Consider the following 19,206-nt stretch of genomic DNA (forward strand, 5'->3'; position numbering starts at 1 on the left):
GCGCGCGATACCGGCTTCCATCAATAATGCATGAAAATGGGAAAACGAGATAAGACGGTCCACAGTCTGGACATGACATTTAACCAGTGTGACGTATAAAACCCTGACAGCAACTTTACTCAAGAGAATTTCCACTCCTGCCAACCGTGACGGCTGACGTGAAGATTGTAAAAGGAAATTTTATTGCTTTGTGGTTCCCCGCATCGTCGCTGGGGTCGGGAGCTGTGGCCCTGACCTAATCAAAATTGCGTTGAATGGTAACTATTGTGATATATCTCTTCCTACCTCTGGATGTTCTGGGTAAATGAGGACACATCTGCACCTTCTCCACCGCTCCACTGGGATATTTCATTAGAAAACCCTATAATGGCGTCGAGCCTCCAACCTTGGGCCTCAGACCTGAGAAGAAGCTTCACCCTGGGGACCAATAATAACCCACCCCTGCCTTTTTCTCTAGAGAGAAAAATAAAGGCGGCCTGTCCTCATACATACTGTATGCTCTAAGTGTATTCTTTTTACATGAGGGTTTAATGTTCTAGAGCATGATGACATATGTTGACCCAGTAGGTCGCAAGAACACGTTTCGACAGGAAATATCAAGGATTTCTCATGTCCAAACGGTCCAGTTTCCTTGTCTTCTGTGCGTGAAGTGGAAATATTTAGATTGAAGCTTTGCTAGGTTTTAGCCTGCTGTGAGGAGTATCACTCCCCCATCTGTTGTGTTTGATTAAAAAGGTTTTGGGCGTTGGGCCGTGATACAACAACTGCAACAACTCTGGATTCCTCCCCCAGACATGAGCGGCAGCTCCTGTCATGATTACAGCTCTCAGAAGAAGTCCTAAATCTCGCTCACTTTCCTCCGCGAGGGTCATCCGCAGTGTCACGCTCGGAGAAAAGGACTCTGATAATTACTGGGAACAGTTCCCAGTAATCAGGCGGATGCCTGATAAAGACGCCATGTTCTGTGTGACGTATGAAAATATAAATCTGTGCGCCCTCTAGTGGCCAGCGCATTTACTAATCATGCTAGCCTGCAGAGATGCCACAGTTTCCCGTGACAGACTATGATTCAGCTTTAAGTGAATCAAGCTCGTATCGGCAAATGAGGAATACTCATGGTGGGGGTCATTAGTTGTCCCACTTAAATTAATTGCAGTAATTGAATCTGCAATCATAAAAGTGATTTTATGGCTGCGGCGTCAGGAAAGACACATTATTCAGAGGACGTTATAGACAAAGTGCTCGTTAAAGGAGCACAGGAGTGACTCTGAGGGCCCTTCCATCCAGGCAGCAGGGCCGTTTGTTTAATCATTTATTAGCAGAATGTGAGAAATGAGAGAATGAGTCAGACGTATAGGGTTAAGCGAAGGCTCTTCTCCCGGTTTCCAGTTGAAATGTCTCCTTAAGTTAAAGTAAAGTCACTCCTCCTTTGCATTGTTGAACAAACTAGATCAGCTGACAGCGTGCACATGCACTGCCGTCATTCATGGGGCGCTTGCTCAAACTAAGATGCATTAAACTCTGAAGTGTGATCCGGGTATGACCTCAACAGCCGCCATTCAGCTGCTAGTTTCTCACAAGGGTGTTAGTGAGTAAGCAGTGAGGCCGGGCTGCCCGCTGCATCACCTGCATGGAACCGGCTCGCCGCTGATCGTCCGTGACCGTTAATCTTCACCACTTCGTGGTCTTCCTCCTGCGTATAGGAGCATGAGTTCTGGTCAGGGGTGCGTCCTCGCCTGCACTCTCCCTGGAGAGATTTTCCAGGTACGGCGGCCGCTCTGCTCACACAAGTGTTAGAAGTTGTGATCAGCCTCAATCTGTCAGAACAGGAGGAAATGGAATCTATCTGATGTGTGTGTGTGTGTGTGTGTGTGTGTGTGAACAGCTGTTGGCCAACCTAGATCCGTCATTCTTTTCCACTGCTATTTCTCTTACTTTTGCTTCCATTGTCTCTCAGCGGGTTCTTTCTGAGGACAGGGAGCTGTTTTCTTTTAAGGATTCTATCATTGTCTACATGAAAACGCCGTTTGATTTGAAAAATGTTGTTGTTTGTAAAAATCAAGGTCGGAGTAATTGTGGAAGAGAATAAGGAAGGCAACGGCTTTTAATAAGTTTCATGAGCCTTAGACTCTTCTGTTGCTATGGCAACAAATCTTCCAGACAATGTGTTTATTGTTAGTGTTAAATCCCCCCCCCCCCCCAATTCGGAAGTAAATGTGCGGTCTATATTAGAGAATCTGATTCATTTTTGGTCTCGTGCTCCACGTCCGCCTCCCTGATGTCAGTGAACCATGTGAGAATGAAATCAGTGTCACGAACTTCCTCCTTTGTTTTCCCTGCAGATGACCGAGGGCAGGCTGTGCCAAGTTCAGCTGCTGGACGACAGAAAGCTCGAGCTGCTGGTTCAGGTATGAGCAGCTACGGCATCACCGGCATTCACTCTGACAGGGATGGTGCCTCCCTGACAAGGAAAACAAGAGCCACAACAACTGTAGTAAACATTATTATCAGGTCTTTTAAATATTCAACTGTCCCTGAACGCACCACAAAGTCTCTGTGCTCCAGTTGTCCCGGCAGTCTGACTTTTTTTTTTGGGAAGGGGGTGGGGGGGGGGGGGGGCAATAGGAGAAATCATTTCCTCCAATATCAGATGCAGTTGTTTGTCAAGGGATGGTCACCTTATGTTCAGAGTTACAGACAAAGTTCAACTGAATGTGATCTTCCTCCAGCCTAAGCTGCTGTCGTATGAACTCCTGGACTTGGTTTCCTCACACTTCAACCTCAAAGAGAAGGAGTTTTTCGGGCTGGCTTTCTTAAACGACAAGTATGTAAAACATCGCGCTTCCTGTACGCGTGGATGCAGTTGTATGCCGACTCGCACATTTCTTGTGATTTAGGGCTTTTTTTCCCCTTTTTTGCAGCGGTCAGCGTAAGTGGTTGCAGATGGACCGCAGAGTCCTGGACCATGACTTTTCAAAGAAGGCCGTTCCCATCTCCCTCAGCTTCCTGGTCAGGTATTAATCCATCTTTTCATGCCAACCTCAGCATTAAGGGCCACCTCTCGGTGGAAAGCATTCTCCAACTGGTAATGGCTTTAGTGGGTTTTGCTGCATCACTCTTACAGAGCGTTGCAGTCAGCCTCATCACTTCTGCTCTTATCCTTTACAGGTTTTATGTAGAAAACATAACACATTTAAAGGACATCATTACCATTGAGCTGTTCTTCCTGAATGCAAAATCTGCTGTCTACAATGTAAGTATCATCTGTGTTGGAAAGGCTGGTGCACGAATCTGCTCTGATGTTTATTTGTGTCAGCGAGCTCCTCCTGATGATTCACCATCTCTGGACCCTAATAGCATGTCAGCTCAGCAGACAGCCTGCAGGGCATCCGTTTCTCACATAAAGAAGACAGTCTGGGGGAAGGGGGGGCATAAAAGGGAGGAGGAGAGGCCATCTTGGGGAATGACGCTCTGTAGCCGCTTGTGATTTTTGCTTTTTTTGTTTTTAGGAAATTATAGAAGTGGAAAGCGACAATGTCTTCAAATTAGCCTCGAATGCACTGCAGGTTAGTGGTATGAACGCACGCACGTCAGTCTGCCTCAACAATCTGACCTGATCAACATACTGAAAGATATTTCTCCATCACCAGGAGGCGAACGGAGACTACACCAGGTACGAGCACATTAGCAGCTGGGTGAGGAGTATTTAACAGCAGCTGGGCCGGTTAATAGCAGGCTCTCAGTGAAAACATTCAATAGGTCACTTGTTTCTTCAGATTGGAGACAGCAGAAATCAATAGCAGTGTTATGTGAGGTGTACCACAGACTGCTGGGAAGCTCCCACTAGGCAGCTAATGAGCCTCCTACTGCTGAGAGGAGCTGCAGAACACAGGCCCACTGCAGAGAGCCAGTCATTAACAGAACGGCCTTTTAATACCATGCAAGTGTTTTCCCACACGTGTGACAGATTTTCGCCATTTCGTCAACCAAACTGAGTTCATGCATTTTGCATTGAAATGGCGAATAAAGCCATAAAACACTGAACAACTGTAGAATAAAGACAGAGCCAGCACAAGTGGCAGTCTGTTTAAACACTGCTATTCAGAATCTTCAAGGTTCCTTCAGCAAGGCTTCTTTTTAACTGAGACCTGACTCTCTAAAGCTTTTGCAGGTATTCTCAGCGATTTCAACCTTTTAAGGAATTCTACTGGAGTTTCAGGTTGTTCAAATGTGAGCTCCCGGTATTTAAAGGCATTACATGAGTAAATATCCTGACTGGGATGGGTGGAGATGTCGAAGCTAATCGGTGTCATCGCCTCAGGATTTCTGAAATCCTGACCTGGGTGGCACTTCTTGCCTAACTGCTGAGTGGTTGCTTGGTAACGGCTGTATTCACTGTTGTTTTAGTGATGAAAATGCCCGAGCTGACATGAAGAAACTGCCAACTCTGCCCACCAAAGTATTGAAGGAGCACCCGTCCTTGGCCTACTGGTATGCTCACAGGAAGTGTTTCTACAAAAATATAACCTTGTGTCAGTTACGGAGCGATAAATCATGCATGGCGGCCCGTGTCTGTATATGTGTGTGTGTGTGTGTGTGTGTGTGTGTGTGTGTGTGTGTGTGTGTGTGTGTGTGTGTGTGTGTGTGTGTGGAGACTAAGCTTTCTGTGTAAATTCACAGTGAGGATCAAGTTATCGGATATTACAAGCAGCTGAAAGGTGTCTCCAGAGGACAGGCTGTTGTGCAGTAAGTACTGAAAAACATGTCATCTCTGTAGTTTCCTTCCCACCGTCATCATCAGACAAGTTTGGTGCCAAACACTGTTATTGCTGCAGGTATTTGACGCTGGTGGAATCACTGCCCACGTACGGCGTGCATTATTATGAAGTCAAGGTGGGTACTCTGCTGTGATTAACGCAAAACAACAAGCTCCTCCGTCAAGCTCCACTCTTACCACTCTAACCGTAACCCTTACAGGATAAACAAGGGATCCCTTGGTGGCTTGGAATCAGCTATAAGGGCATCGGCCAGTACGACCTGCAGGACAAGTTAAAGCCTCGAAAGGTAAACACTCTGCTTTGACTCCTAAAATGGCTCCTATTATGTGTCCGCAGATATGATAGCTAAAGGTCAGGCGTAAGGATTGCTGGTGCTCAACACACAAATTTTGTTACGTTGCAGCGCAAAAACCCCCTAAAACTCTCAAGAGGTCCTTTGAATCTTAATAAAAGCGGCCCACGCTCCTGTAATTAAACCTGCTCTTCTTCCACCATTGTTTAAAAGCCTCCGAGTTGATACTCAGAAACACCCATGTGAGTGATGTGTCAGCAATGTCGTCCAGTCTGTGACGCCACTGTGTGCCTGAGCACTTCCTAAATTGTGCAAGCGAGCGGCTGTGCACAGGCAGGCAGCGATTGCAGTTCAGGGCGGAGGGAGCGAGCTCCTGATGTCACAGGGCTGGACTGAGGCGTTACTCAGCGTCTTCTGAGAATACCTGAGGAGGCAAGTCAAGAACTGACAGGAGCGGGAGCAAAATATGTGTTTGTGTTGAAGGCAGAGCCAGGGAGGATTTAATAACTAACTGGTAAGAAGATAAACCTCTGTTCTCTGTCTGAGTGAAACAGAAAGTTGGGTTGTTTGATTACATTTACCAGCGTTTTAATGAGGTTTTTAACAGGTTTCTTACATGCTTTATCTGTCATTCCGTGTGTGTCAGTGGGTTCTCGCTTCTTCAGAATCATTTGTAAGCTCTCGTTAAGATCACAGATCCGAACAGGCGGCGCACACGTGCCAGCCAGCACCTGGGTGATATGGAGGCGAGAACTGGAAAATAGTGTGCACAGCGATGAGTGTGTCTTTACCGTCCAACACCTGGGTTAGGCCAGACTTGTCATCCCAGACTGTAATGACACTTCATTTCACAGTCTGACTGCGGTTAAACAGACAGCAGCTTCTTATTTTCCTGGTTCTGTTGATGTCATTCGTGGACAGACATCTCAGCCAGGGCTAAAGTCTCAGCGCGTCGCAGATGCACGTTAAGAGATTTGCCCGCTCGTAAATCATCTTTTTTTTTATCCCCTCCAGCTCTACCAGTGGAAGCAGCTGGAAAACTTGTACTTTCGGGAGAAGAAGTTTGCTGTCGAGGTTAACGATCCTCACAGGTAAGAAGGAGGCAGTTACATCACCAGTTACAAGATATTAAGTTGAGATTCTTTGGATTATAGATGAACGATTAAAATGGGACAAATCCTGCTGTTTTAAAACCAGAACCAGGGCTAAATTGTAAAAATAAAACCTCATATATTACCACAACACTTTACACTGGGAAATGAGGTCTTGCCAACACAAGAATTGCCCCAAAGATGTTGAATTTAACGAGAAAAGAGCATTATTATGGTGAGAGTCGTGCTAACAGTTTAGCATTCAGCTCACTTTCACCTCAGTGCCGATTAAAACCTGGTGTCACCCTGGCAACAGGAGAGCCGTGACCAAGCGCACCTTCGGGCAAACCGGCCTTCAGATCCACACCTGGTATGCCAGCCATTCACTGATCAAAACCATCTGGGTCATGGCCATCAGTCAGCACCAGTTCTACCTGGACAGAAAGCAGAGCAGAGTGAGTGTGTGTGTGTGTGTGTGTGTGTGTGTGTGTGTGTGTGTGTGTGTGTGTGTGGTGTGTGTGTGTGTGTGTGTGTGTGTTTATGGTGACTCATCCATTCACCATTCACTCTGTTTTTCAGGGCAAGTTAGGGTCAGTGAGGAGTTTGGAGGATATTGCCATGAACCTGACAGAGCACAGCGGAGCAAGAATCAACAGGCTGGGAGAGGCCTGCCTGAAGAATAACCTAATCACAGCCAGCAACGGCAGCCTGGTTTCGACAGGTGCGGACCTTAACCATCCACCCTCTGGAGTAGTTAGCAGCAGCAACCCTGCAGAAGAGATTAACTCTCAGCTGCTCAAGAACTGGTTGATATTTTATGCCGGATTAAGCTCAGTCGTGTTTCTGCAGGTTCTGCGGACTCTGAAATGAGTGAAGAGCAGAAGAAAGAGAAACTCTCCGAGCTGAGGAAGAAGGAGCAGGAGATCCGGGACATCTTGACCAAGAAGACAAAGGAGCTGAAGAAGATCTGCATGAGAGAGGCGGTGAGATCTTGGATGACGCTTCCACAGTTAACTCTCCAGTTCGTCTCTTTACCCTCTTTGTTTGCGCAACCAGGAGCTGACAGGAAAGCTGCCAAAGGAGTATCCCCTCTCCTCAGGAGAGAGGCCCCCGCAGATCAGACGACGGGTCGGCACCTCCTTCAAATTAGACGACCTCTTCCCCTACAATGAGGTCTGTATTCAGATGGTGGATCTTAATCCAGTGACACCATCACCGTCAAGTTCACTAAATGTTTTAAAGCTGTTTTTCAGACCATTTTAGCCCCATTCTTCATCAGCACATCCCAATTTTCTTTCTATTTTGTGATATAGGCGGGCGTAAAGCCACACCCTGACAGCAGAGACTGCTTCCTCATAATCAACATAGTTTATTTGGAGGCAAATATTTGCTAATGGCCAGATAAAAATGGCTTCCAACCAATGTTAGTCACTTCCGTCTGTTTTCAGGAAGTTCACTTTGGCATTAGGTTACTGCAGGGACAGTTTTGTAACAACACAGCTGAAATAGAATTAGAGTCAGGTGACAGTTTTGGACGTTTTTTTTGACTGAATTATTGTGAAACGGTTGTACGCCCGGGCCGTACTGACTCCTGCCGTCCGCCCGGACTGAACAGGATCCCTTCCTGAGAAACCTGGAGAGCAGATTCGCGCTGCAGCGGAAGATCGTAGAGGCGGCAAAGAAGCTGGCCAATGAGCCGGAGCTGTGCAAAACCGTGAAGAAGAAGAGGAGGAGAAACTGCCTGGACGCCATGCACAAGCTCCAGCAGATCGAAGACGAAATGAACCAGTACAGAATCAAGATGGGGAAGAAACCCACGCTGAGGGCCTCTGTCATCATCGCAGGTAGCGGTGCGGGTTAACCGGGGTTACTGGTCGAACGCCTGTTTTTATGTCAACACCTGCGGCTTGTTTTTCCTTTGACAGATGAACTCAACCGTTCCGACTGTGGCTCTCTGTCTAGCCTCCCAACTGATGATGGTGAGTAAGGCGGCACGTACGCTGCTGTATTTTCCCTGTAATCCATCATATTTGCAGCTTGCTAGCGTGAGTCCAATAAGTCAACTCACCGCGATTAGTTAATCAGGTGTCATTCCCGGTGCACAGTGTTCTTTTCATGTGAAGCGTGTTTAGTCATTTCCATTGCTTTGGGTTTACCTGCTGATTCAGATGACTCAGATGTCAACCAGAGGCCGCGGTCTCGCTCGGTGCAAGGATCCCCCCAGCTCAGTCCAATGCGATCCCTGGGAGCGGAATATGATGTGGAACCGCAGGGCTCCCCCAGGGAGAGCCATCATAAAAAAGCCCACAGCAGGTTGAGTCACTTCTGTCCATTTTTATCAGAGTCTGGAAAGTTTGGTTTCTTTAACTGTGAATGCTTTTGGAGTGGAGCAATAGGTTTTATGTTTTGGCAGTTGTGTTGTGGGTTTTTTTTCTACCTCATTCCTTTCCTTACATGTCATTTTTTTTATCCTCTCTTGAACCGATCCTCTTCAGATTAGCTTTTGAAAGCCCAGAAGCTTCTAGCTACCATCACAACCCAAGAGAGGTCTCCTCTGCTCACAGTAGTCTGTATCAAACCCTTCCCAGACCTCCCAGAGACCCGCGCAGCATGCCTCCTACCCCTGTCATGACCCGCAATGCCTACAGCAGCAGCCAGCTCAGGTGTGACCTCCGCTCAGTCCAAACCCTGCTCTTCTCCTTCAGGGTCCTGCATCGGTTGTGGGAGTAGCAAGTGCCGGAGTAATGTTTGAATCTGCTAACTTGTAACCCTGCACTGAGCTCAGTATCTCAGACCAAATTAGGCCTGCCGACCTGTGCAGGACTCTAACAGCAACCTCTATTACAATCTATCACCACTTTCCCAGTGATGCTTGAAAGAGCCTCCGAAGATGCTCAACACTCCCCTTAAAAGACATTTCTGACATGCTTTATTTTCATTTCTTGTCTTTCTGTCGCATTTGCTTCTCAGTTCTTTGCACATCACCACCTTCTGTTTCCATCTACATTGCACACATCACTCCAAGGCTCGTTAGCTAATAAATGTATAATTGATGCCGTACGGGTCCTGTGTCGCGTCTCCAGGTCAGAGGGCTCTCCTCACAGCTTCAGGCATCGAAGCGGCAGCCTGGAGTCGCAGCCTCGGCTGAGAAAGGACGGGGACTCTGAGAAGTCTGTTTTCACGTTGTCACCGGCCCACCGCAGCAACAGCAGCGAGGTGTTGGAGGACAGCTCTTCCTACGCCAGCCAGTCCAGTCTGGATACTGCGGCGCGGCCAACTCCCACTACAGCACGCTGGACTCCCGGACCTCGACCATGCACCGTCTCCACAGGAAGGTGGACGTGTATGGCAACACTGGAAGCATGCCCAACCTGGTCCAGCACCATTCTGGTTGTAGTTACCCATGTGAGACCTACGCGCCCAGTGCCTACTTTGTCAGCGGCTACCCCTCCCCAGACATGGAGCCCTATGCTAACGGGGCGTACATGTACGAGAACGAAGTTGAGGGCCATTACAACGTCAACCCTTCCTACCAGATGAATGGTTACCATGGACACGACAGATCCTGGCATTACAGCGGCGACCGAGCAGACAGTCTCTCCCAGAATCCCTACGCAACAATGAGGCCGCCACGGTCCCGGGAGGGGCCCAGGAATGAACTGCTGGCCAAAAACATGCAGAAAGCGTTGGTGGCGGAACATCTTAAAGGCTGGTACCACCGGAGCAAAGGTCACAGGGAGGGAGGGAGGGCGATGCTGACCGGATACGACTTTGACAGCGGCTCTCAGCTCAGCCTGGGCTACCAGACTATGCCGGCGGCCATCGGACACTCCAGCAGAACCACCTCATTTTCCTCTGGTGAGCTCAAAAGCCCATAAAAGTAAATATTAACATCTTTGCTGTAATCCCCCCCCCCCCAAAACAAAAAAACAGGGGCCGAACATTCTTGGAAAGCATGAAAAATAATTCTTGTGCACATTATGATCATCTGACTGTGTTAAATAGCATCAATCCTGCATTTCTATCACAATGTAAAACAAATAAATCCATAAGTTCACTATTGTACAGGGACGTTGACACAAGTAGCACATTTAACATGTGAGTTTTCTTCCAAAAAAACAGTTTTGCATTTTCTAGTCTATTATAATTACCTGTTCATCAGGAGAATAACATAATCAGTTCCTTTCTGTGCTGCACAAGAAGACTTAACTCATGTTGAAAAGCATCTAATGCGGCTTCAAAAACTAAAATAACCACGTTGTTGTTGCTGATGAGCTCAAAACAACACCTGACCGTGCTGAACTTGAGTCTGAGGTTGAGCCGCACACTAAAGAAACATTGTCTGGTGATGTTGATGAGTAGGATTATGGGTCACCGCGTTGCTGCAGGCATTTGTTTGCAATAGTAACAGCCAAAATGTAACCGAGCGTCACAAGTGCAAAAGCACAAATGTGCCCTAAAACCACCCTCTTGACAGTTGTTGCTGTCTTGTTGCAGTGTCCTCAGCAGAGAGCTCAGGCAACTGGCGCAATCAGCTGGCGGAGTGCGATTCACTGGATACACCTCAGTTCCCACATCCTGGTGCTCCTGCTTCTCCGTACAACCGCAGCCCCACACACAACAGGTGCGTTTCAGCTTACTCAATGTGCATCCAAGGGGAAATGAGTCAACACAACTGTGGTTAGCTTGCGAATGGAAACGTGGCAGCCCGTGTGCCACTGCACTCCCTCTGCTGTTCTCGCTGTAACAAACAAGTTTTATCTCGTCTGTGACTTGCAGCTACTCAGTCTCGCTCTCTCTCTCTCTCTCTCTGCCTGCACTTTTTCCTTCCTGTCCGGCCGCTGTGTGCAGGTCATCTCCAGAAACTAAAGTGTCTGACACAGTCCCTAATAAATCTGAATCGGTTGAGGTGGTTGGCTCAGACGCCCCAATTTCACCTGAGCCATCAGGCAGCCAGTCTCATGCTTAAGGGTGAGGCCAAAGGTAGCGGGCTTCTGTGTGTGCTGTTCATCTCCATCTTCATCCTCGTTCCTGTGCAGCAGCGTAGTTTATTCCATCATATGTTTTTTTTTCACTGTGTGTTGCCTTTCGATTAGCTTCTCTTATCCTGCTCACACTTGCCCTGACATCAGGACGAGGACATACAGAACCAGACTAGCTGAGTGATGCAGGTGCTTTGGTGCACGTCTAGATGTGGAAACTCTGTTGAAAGATGAAATAAGATAATAAAAGGATTAACGCAAACATCAGGCATCGAGCTAGAAACTAAACCATCCAAACCAGTTCCCAGTTTTAGGGCGTTGTTCAGGAGTCGAAGGTAATTATAATAAATGTGGAGCTTCAGGATCGCTGCGTTCTCTTTCAAGACATCAACATGTTTGAATCAAGCGATCATGCAGAGAATCGGGGCGAATGGCTCCATCTTGTGGTGTAAAATATAATCGGAGGTAACGTCATTTTGTAGCTTACGTCGCTGAACCAGAGAAAAAGTGACCGGTGAGAGTTCCATTGTAAAGAGAATCACATAGCCATCCACATGAAAATAACACAAATGTCTTTATAATTGAGAAGGATGAAGGCTTGAGACATTCCATTTTCCTTGGTTCCACATCATTACATTCATAGTCCACAGTGGGAAACCTGCCCAGGCAGCTCAGTCATACTGGTTGATTTAACATCGCTGTAACACCTTTGAGTTGTAACAAAGACAGATTTAACAATAAGCACAATTTAATAGGTTGTTGACTTGCTGTGTTGTGTAGCTGAACCCTTGTCGCCATCACAGCATATTGTTTTGGTCTTGCATTCTCATTCTTTCCTCAGTTTTTCCACAACGTTCAGTACTTTTTTGGCAGACTTGCCACACTTGAACTGCGTGAACTCTGACACTGACCTTCTCCTTGTTGCTGCACGCAGATTTTACCTGGACAGGAGCTACACGAGCCTCAATTAGCGAGCACCAAACCACAACTGAAGCCATGGCCTGTCGCACCGACACAGGAAGTAGTACTCAGACTCTTTTTCCGCTACCACAACCATCTCTTAAAGGGCGTCCATGTGTTGGGTTTGTGGCAGCAACAGCGTGTACGCCGTCCGTGTGTTAAAATAACATCTGAGTGATGGAACTCTTGAATGACTCTCCCATGTGCCTTTGGGTTGGATGATTTTTACAGGCAGATGAGAATGTCAGGAAGCATTAAGATGTTGCACAACCACACTGGATTTAAACCGTGGGGGGTTTCAAAGAAGAAGAAGAAAATGTTTTTAGCGAACTCTGTGTAACAGGAATAAGCTGCTGCCTTATACCACACAGTAGGTTAGAGAATAAAAGGTTCACTTTTCTCACACGTACAAATATAATCATAAACGAGACGTTAGATCCAAACCAAAAAAACAGGTTTGGGCCTTTATTCAGTGCAACCAAGCGTACGATCCTTCATTAGAGCAGAGTTCAGTGAAACTATTTTAAATGAACAGGAATGTATCTTGGTTTTTATGGAAGCATTCGTCCTGGTTGGTGCCGTACTTGTGTTTTAAAATGCATGTTTTTGTTGTTTGGGGTTCTTTTTTAATACGACTTTTTTTTAATATCAATCGGAGAACACTGCCGTGAGACGAACTGAGAACACTTGGTGTGTAGAGGTCTGTTGTTAGATGTTGTCATTAAATATTTTCCACTGGAAACAAGGAAGTGAATAAATACTGTACATGTGACGCACAGATGCTTTGTTTTGTATTCTTTCATATATTTATGGTATCATCATTTTATAAGTTTAGCCGGACCCTGAGCCCGGTGTGAAGGGTCCACCGTGATAGGGAGCACATGGCTCCTGCACCGCGTGATGCCAAAGGGGTGAGGGGGGTGATTTTATCCACCGTCTGCAGGGACTTCCTGTCTCTAGGAGTGTGTCCACAATGGAAATCCTCCACAGATCTTGTTTTGCTGAGCGAGTCGAATTTAAACAACATCAGAGGACTTAAGACATAATTATTATCGATATATATATCAATATATATGTCTAGCTGATGTACAGGTTTTGGTTTTGCAACTATTGTGGTGAAAAACAACTTTGCCTCATGTTTCTTGATGAAATGAAGGAGATTTTCTTCCTTACAGCTCTGATCTCGTTCTCTGAGCAGAGAAACAGATTGTACGCCCACTCTCTGAACAGCTGCTGCCATCAGTCTGACTTCTCTCCTTTGACTAAAGCTACTGTCATCTCCAAAGATCCTGACGGCTGGGCCAGCTGGGAAGCAAAGGCCTGCAGAGAGAATGTTCGCATGTCTGCCTGCTTGTACCAAAAATATCTTCCATGGAGTTGACAGAGTTTAATTATAGCCTCCACATGAGTCTGGGGGCAAACAGTGGCTGAAGTCAGAGCCCGAACGCACCATCAGAAAAGAGCCACCTTTAACTTGAATATCAGAGGACAAAAGAAGACACAAACATGTCAAACAGTAAAGACGTCGAGGAGCTGAATGAGGAGGACATCGATGAGGATGAGATCCTGGCCATGCTGTCGCCAGAGGAGCTCAAGGAGCTCCAGAGCGAGATGGACATTATCATCGCCCCAGATGAGAGCGTCCCGGTGGGACAGAGACAGAAGGACCAGACGGAGAAGCCTCCGACGGGGACGTTTGACCACAGATCCCTGGTAGATTACCTCTACTGGGAGAAAGAGTCCAAGCGTATGCTGGAGGAGGAACGAGTGCCTGTTACTCTGCTGCCCAGTGAGGTCAGACGTCTCACTCGCACAAAAATATCCACAAAAATATGTTTTAATTTAGGGTGGCTTTGATTTAGGATGAGCTATAACGACAAATCACATCAAAATATGGTAGAGAAGTTTTCCACGCAGTGTAAATCATTTTAATGTTGACATTTTAAATTTATATCAGTGTTTTAAAGTGTTTTATAATTAATGAAACTTACAAATCCAGGATACAATTTTATTTTCTGCCTGTAATACTTCTAGTTACATTAAAAACAATGATGTAAAACAGGATCATCACTGGAAAATGTAATAAAACAACCAAATATAGCAGCAAAATGACAATTTATTTGGTATTTCATTATTTATTCCATTATAAAAAGCTTAAAAAATATCTTTATTTTTCCACTGTGATCACTGTTTGAGAGGTCAAGGGTCACTGAAAGCTGAAATTGAGACAACACATTTTTTGTTCCGGTTTTTCCAACAGAAGAATTTGAGAGAGGAGGCCGAGCAGAAAGAAACAGATGGAATCTCGAAGGACGAGGAGTCCGAAAGAGAAGCTGTGACAGAGGAAAAAACTGAAGAAAAAGTTGTGAACGGTAGAGTTGGAGAGGAAACAATAGAGGAAATCATCAAGGAGGTCGAAGAGAAGGACATAAAAGAGGAATCAAAGGAATCATCAGCAAATGTCGACAAACAGGAACAAGTAGAAAAACAGCAAGAAGCTCCGAGCAACAAGGCGGGAACACTCCTGGGAAAATCCAAAAGTGAGGCGGTTTTAGAGGGCAAAGATAGGAACGACAGCGAACGGAGCAGCTCTCAAGCTGAAGAAACACAAGAAAACAAAGTTTCAGCGACCGCAGAGGAGAGCGAAGCTAACGACAAGCTCCCGCGGAAAGAAGAGAGAAAAATTAACAAGCTCAACATCCCAAAGCTGGCACTGAAAAACATTAAAATGACATCAAGGCCTTCAGGAAATGAGACGAATCTGGACTCGACGCTCGAGAAAATCCGCAAAAACTGCCCCTCCGTGACCGAGGTCAACCTCAACAACATTGAAAACATTCCCAAAGAGATGCTGCTGGACTACGTCAACGCCTTAAAGAAGAACAAGCACGTGAAAAGCTTCAGCATCGCCAACACGGGCGTGGATGAAAGCGTGGCCTTCAGCCTGGCCACCATGCTGCGGGAGAACCGCAGCATCAAGACTCTGAACATCGAGTCCAACTTCATCACCGGGAAGGGCATCGTCGCCGTCATCCGCTGCCTCCAGTTCAACGAGACCCTCACGGAGCTGCGCTTCCACAATCAGAGGCACATGCTGGGCCACCACGCAGAGATGGAGATCTCACGCTTGCTGAAGGCCAACAACACCCTGCTGAAGATGGGCTACCACTTTGAGCTGCCGGGGCCCAGGATGGTGGTGACCAACATCCTGACCAGGAACTTGGACCACCAGAGGCAGCTGAGGAAGGAGGAGCAGAGGCTGCAGCAGCTGAAGGAGCAGAGCCAGATGCTGCAGATGTACGAAAACAGTCTAAACCTGCCTCCGGGTTTGCTGAAGATGCTCGGGTACGTGCCCTCTCTGGAGCTCCTGCAGGAGCACGGCCTCATCCCGGCCCCACCAACGCCGAGCGCCGAACCTCAACCTCGCCACCCAGCCGACAATCCAGAACCTCAGAAGCAGGTCAAACGCAAGAAAGTCCTCACGAGACCCACCGCTGAACCAGGAAACAAGTTACAGGAAGTCCAGCTCAAGAGGACCCCCAAGAAGCGGAACCCTTTACTGGAGCTGGATCCCAGGGACGACAGGAGGGCTGAGAGGGCCAGTTTCCAGCTGAAGAAGACACCCAGAGCGAAGAGTGCCGACAGCGCAGAGGTCCCGGAGGAGAAAGCAAACCTGGCAGACGTGATTAAGACTCTGAAGCCCATCCCTCGAAGACGGGTGCCCCCGAAGGTGGAGCTGACGCCCCGGGACCTGCTGCTGAACGAGATCAAACATAGCAACGTGGCCTATCTCAAATCCGTGAGTCCTTAGCTGTAAAATGAAATCGGTGTTGCAGTCTTTCCAGGGAATATCCAGTGTTTCCTTTGTCTCCACCCGCAGGTGCCGCTCCCTAAAGTTCTGGAGTCAGAGGAGACGAGTCTCATCTAAGGCCGCGGCCGCCCATGGTTGTTCTCACCGCACTGTATGTTTATTTAACACGTTTTGTATTAGCCACACGAAAATCTCTGGGTTTGGGTGTGCAAACGTTCACCCTCGTCACTGACGTGGAGAGTGTCAGCTGCTGTTTGTCTTTGGCAACCAATAAAAGTGATTGTTTCACCACCTTTAGTGAACTGTACACGTGAAGGGGGGGCATGGAGGAGGGATTTACACTGGAACAGCAACAGGAATTTCAATAACTTTATTTTTGTATAGAGAACAGTCAGGTTTGGCTTTTAGGTCAAGATCCATCAGCAACCCCCCCATAAAACATATCAAACGTTTATTTCATCTTTTTAAATAGACACTTGTCCTCTGTATTATCAGGAATATACGCAGTACAATACAGTGCAAATCGAGGTTAATATTGCAGATTATCAGAACATTGTCCCTTTTTTTTAGATTTAATCCCAACAAAGGCTGAAGAAAGTGGCATTGTCCATCATTCTTTAAATAATCAAGTAAATAATTCCTTTTTTGTTTTCCAGAACGAGCACTTCACATTCTACTGACTGTGTTTTCTACATTTCTGCATGCATGATTTAAAATAAAGACTCGTCAGAATGAAGAGACGTGTACCTAATACTGAGTATCACAACAAAGCTGCGTTGCCATTCTTTTTTTTTTTAAGTGTTGCATAGCTGTGAGCATTATAGATACAACTCTGCCTGTTCGGCCAGAAGCCACAAAACCTTTGGAAGATAAGAATAAAACTTAACTTCTATATGTAGGATGATCAGCCCGAGGAACAAGTGTGTCTCAGATCGGTGTTCTTACAGCTCCTGGAGAGCCAAGGTGGCTGTTGTTGCTTAAAAATGAATACTGGTTAAGGGAGTGTGTTAGTGAATATTAATATTACCAATAAAACCAAAATATGCTGTTTTGAGGTAGCAAACTGGGTCATTTTGGATTTAAAAAGAATAATAATAAAAATAAGCATGGAATACTTACATTAGGAAGCATTCAGACATTCTACTCTGTTCACTGAAACAATTTTGTCTTAACTTTTTGGATTTTGAAAAACTAGGAGAGCTCAAAGCTTTGGTAACCATTAGCATAAAACCCACAGTGTGAATATGCAAATATATTTGTAACGTTATTCTCAAACACAAACATGTAATGACAAGCAAAAATGGGAAAAAAAAGAATAAACTTGACACAAACGAATGAAAAAAGATGACACATGGGACATTGCTGCACGACACCGACGCCTCATTCCTTCAGTTTGCTCTCGAGAAAATCCTGAATTTTGTTCATTTTCTCCTCCTGCTGGTCCAGGAGGTCCAGGATGACGCCCATGGGGGTCTTCTTCAGCCCAACACCCTCGATCTTGTTCTCCAGCCTGTTTTTCATGTTGCGCAGTCTCAGGGAGGCGTGAATCAGAATTACTGCAGAGGAAAATAACACCATAACTACACAAATAATCCAGTCTGAAAAATAAAAACAGCATTTCACTATTAAAACTTCGGATTTCTTTTTTCCGAATCCACCTAAAAAAAAAAAACCCCACAGGAAAACACGAATGATAGGCCGTTGAGTCAGATGGTAAAGTGTCAACATATCATTCACTCCAGTGCCAGACAGATACTGAACACATGACATCAACCAGTAAATGTAGTTCTGCTTATACTGCCAACACATGGTAACGCATCAACACTGGCAGCGAGGCGCACGTCTCCCAGGATGCGATTAAGGGCTCAGTTATCCACCCTGATGTCAGGCTACGGTCACTCTGAATATACAACAACCGCTGCACTTCAAATGTACCTGACAAAGTCAAAGAAAAGTCAAATCTGTTGTGTCGGTAATCTGTGGAAACTCCTGCTGCCACAATGACAGAGAGCGCTTGGAAAAACTTGTTCACCCTGAGAGAAACCTCAGCCGGGCCCCACCAATGACTCACTGGACCTGAAAAGTGTGTGTAGAGTCGCTTTGAAGGAAAGGGAACATGACACCGCTGCATGCGTTCAAAATTCACGTTATTTAAATGGGGCTGATCTGATAATGCCCAAATCCTTTTCATTTATCGAACCAGGCGGCGCCTAGCTGGGCTCCAAGCGCGGCTACGTCAGTCACTCCTTATGTGAAGCAGGTTAACATCAGCTACACGTTCCTCTGAGTGAAAATGCTGTGTGATGCATAGAGACTTACAAAGCAATGGGAATGTGATCCCGAAGATGAAGACCATGACACCCCCACACAGCGACAGCAGAAAGTAACTGGTGACCATGACTCCAACAACAAACAAAGTGGGATTCTTCTTTTTGAAATTCTTGATGATGGCCTTGTTCTCTCCAGCCCACACTGCACCCATGAAGACCAGAGCCACCACGGCTCCCCCCAGAAACATGCCATATGGGTTCAGGAACCTGAACAGTGAAAAATGGAAGCGTCACATTAAACAGGAAACTGAATTTAAAACAGCACAATCTGCTGGTCGCTTTCTCTGCACATCCGTGTGCCGTCTATTCAGATATCACGTGGAAAATGGAAGAATCAATGGTGTTATCGCGTGTAAAAACACCCAAATATGAAGGTTAATCACAACTGTGGGGGCAGCCTTTAAAGTAAGCGTTGTTACTGGCGTTTAAGAGACAATTCGCCTGAAAGTTATGGTCATTAGATACCAAATGTTTGACTGCTACACAGTAGGCCAAAGAAAGACACCGGAAAAATGCCAGGGAATTAAGTTGATTAACGTGCTTCGATGGTTGTCAAAATAATGGCAGATGTTTGAGGCACAGGCTACATGCTGCTATGGGTGTGGAGAGATAAGGTATGCACGCTAGTTAAACATAGTCAGTGATGCTAGCATGCTAGGGCTTACCCTACAATGAGGAAAACCACCAGAGCCACCACAAAATAATTGGTTTGGTAGTACATCAAGTTGCTTATCACCCTGTTGTTCCATTTAGCTAAATCTCCGAACTCGGGTTTGGCAAAACGGTCCGTTCCGGGGAAGAAATCATCCCATTGTCTGAGAGGAGCAAGCTCCATTTTAGCAGCCATCTCTTCAATACGTAGTTTAGCAACACGCAAACGCAAACACAAACAGAGCTCCACGCGCTGCTGCGTGATATTTGACAGGTCAGCTGATCTGATCTGAGCTCGAAGGGGAGTTCCG

General features: G+C 46.4%; 3 protein-coding genes across 3 annotated transcripts; 2 read left to right on the forward strand and 1 right to left on the reverse strand.

The window, feature by feature from the left end:
• The first annotated feature begins 1,345 nt into the window (after positions 1-1,345).
• On the forward strand, positions 1,346-12,875 carry LOC130529690 (FERM domain-containing protein 4B-like). The gene is given in 24 exon segments (XM_057040162.1): positions 1,346-1,764; positions 2,343-2,408; positions 2,730-2,824; positions 2,922-3,014; positions 3,169-3,253; positions 3,510-3,566; positions 3,651-3,673; positions 4,408-4,491; positions 4,681-4,746; positions 4,836-4,893; positions 4,978-5,064; positions 6,085-6,161; positions 6,478-6,616; positions 6,741-6,882; positions 7,011-7,144; positions 7,218-7,334; positions 7,777-8,005; positions 8,087-8,140; positions 8,330-8,474; positions 8,657-8,824; positions 9,245-9,417; positions 9,420-10,019; positions 10,659-10,785; positions 12,078-12,875. Coding segments are annotated over 24 exon segments (2,913 nt in total). The 5' UTR covers positions 1,346-1,707; the 3' UTR covers positions 12,115-12,875.
• A 192-nt stretch (positions 12,876-13,067) lies between these two features.
• Positions 13,068-16,650, forward strand: lmod3 (leiomodin 3 (fetal)). The gene is made up of 3 exons (XM_057040163.1): positions 13,068-13,897; positions 14,364-15,902; positions 15,984-16,650. The coding sequence occupies exons 1-3, from the start codon at positions 13,610-13,612 to the stop codon at positions 16,029-16,031; spliced, it is 1,875 nt and encodes a 624-aa protein (XP_056896143.1). The 5' UTR covers positions 13,068-13,609; the 3' UTR covers positions 16,032-16,650.
• Positions 16,270-19,189, reverse strand: LOC130529693 (PRA1 family protein 3-like). Its single transcript, XM_057040168.1, has 3 exons — positions 18,910-19,189; positions 18,234-18,451; positions 16,270-17,470 (listed from the first exon to the last, which is right to left on the reverse strand). Exons 1-3 carry the CDS (start codon positions 19,089-19,091, stop codon positions 17,295-17,297), a joined length of 576 nt encoding a protein of 191 aa, XP_056896148.1. The 5' UTR covers positions 19,092-19,189; the 3' UTR covers positions 16,270-17,294.
• Between the last annotated feature and the right edge of the window lie 17 nt (positions 19,190-19,206).

Source organism: Takifugu flavidus, chromosome 8, assembly GCF_003711565.1.
Source record: "Takifugu flavidus isolate HTHZ2018 chromosome 8, ASM371156v2, whole genome shotgun sequence".
Taxonomy (NCBI): domain Eukaryota; kingdom Metazoa; phylum Chordata; class Actinopteri; order Tetraodontiformes; family Tetraodontidae; genus Takifugu; species Takifugu flavidus.

Coding starts and splice junctions, on each gene's coding strand:
- lmod3 (XM_057040163.1), top strand. CDS start 13,610: ATGTCAAACAGTAAAGACGTCGAGGAGCTGAATGAGGAGGACATCGAT. Junction 13,898..14,363: donor TTACTCTGCTGCCCAGTGAG/GTCAGACGTCTC, acceptor TTTTTCCAACAG/AAGAATTTGAGAGAGGAGGC. Junction 15,903..15,983: donor ACGTGGCCTATCTCAAATCC/GTGAGTCCTTAG, acceptor CTCCACCCGCAG/GTGCCGCTCCCTAAAGTTCT.
- LOC130529693 (XM_057040168.1), bottom strand. CDS start 19,091: ATGGCTGCTAAAATGGAGCTTGCTCCTCTCAGACAATGGGATGATTTC. Junction 18,452..18,909: donor GTGGTTTTCCTCATTGTAGG/GTAAGCCCTAGC, acceptor TTCACTGTTCAG/GTTCCTGAACCCATATGGCA. Junction 17,471..18,233: donor GATCACATTCCCATTGCTTT/GTAAGTCTCTAT, acceptor TTTCCTCTGCAG/TAATTCTGATTCACGCCTCC.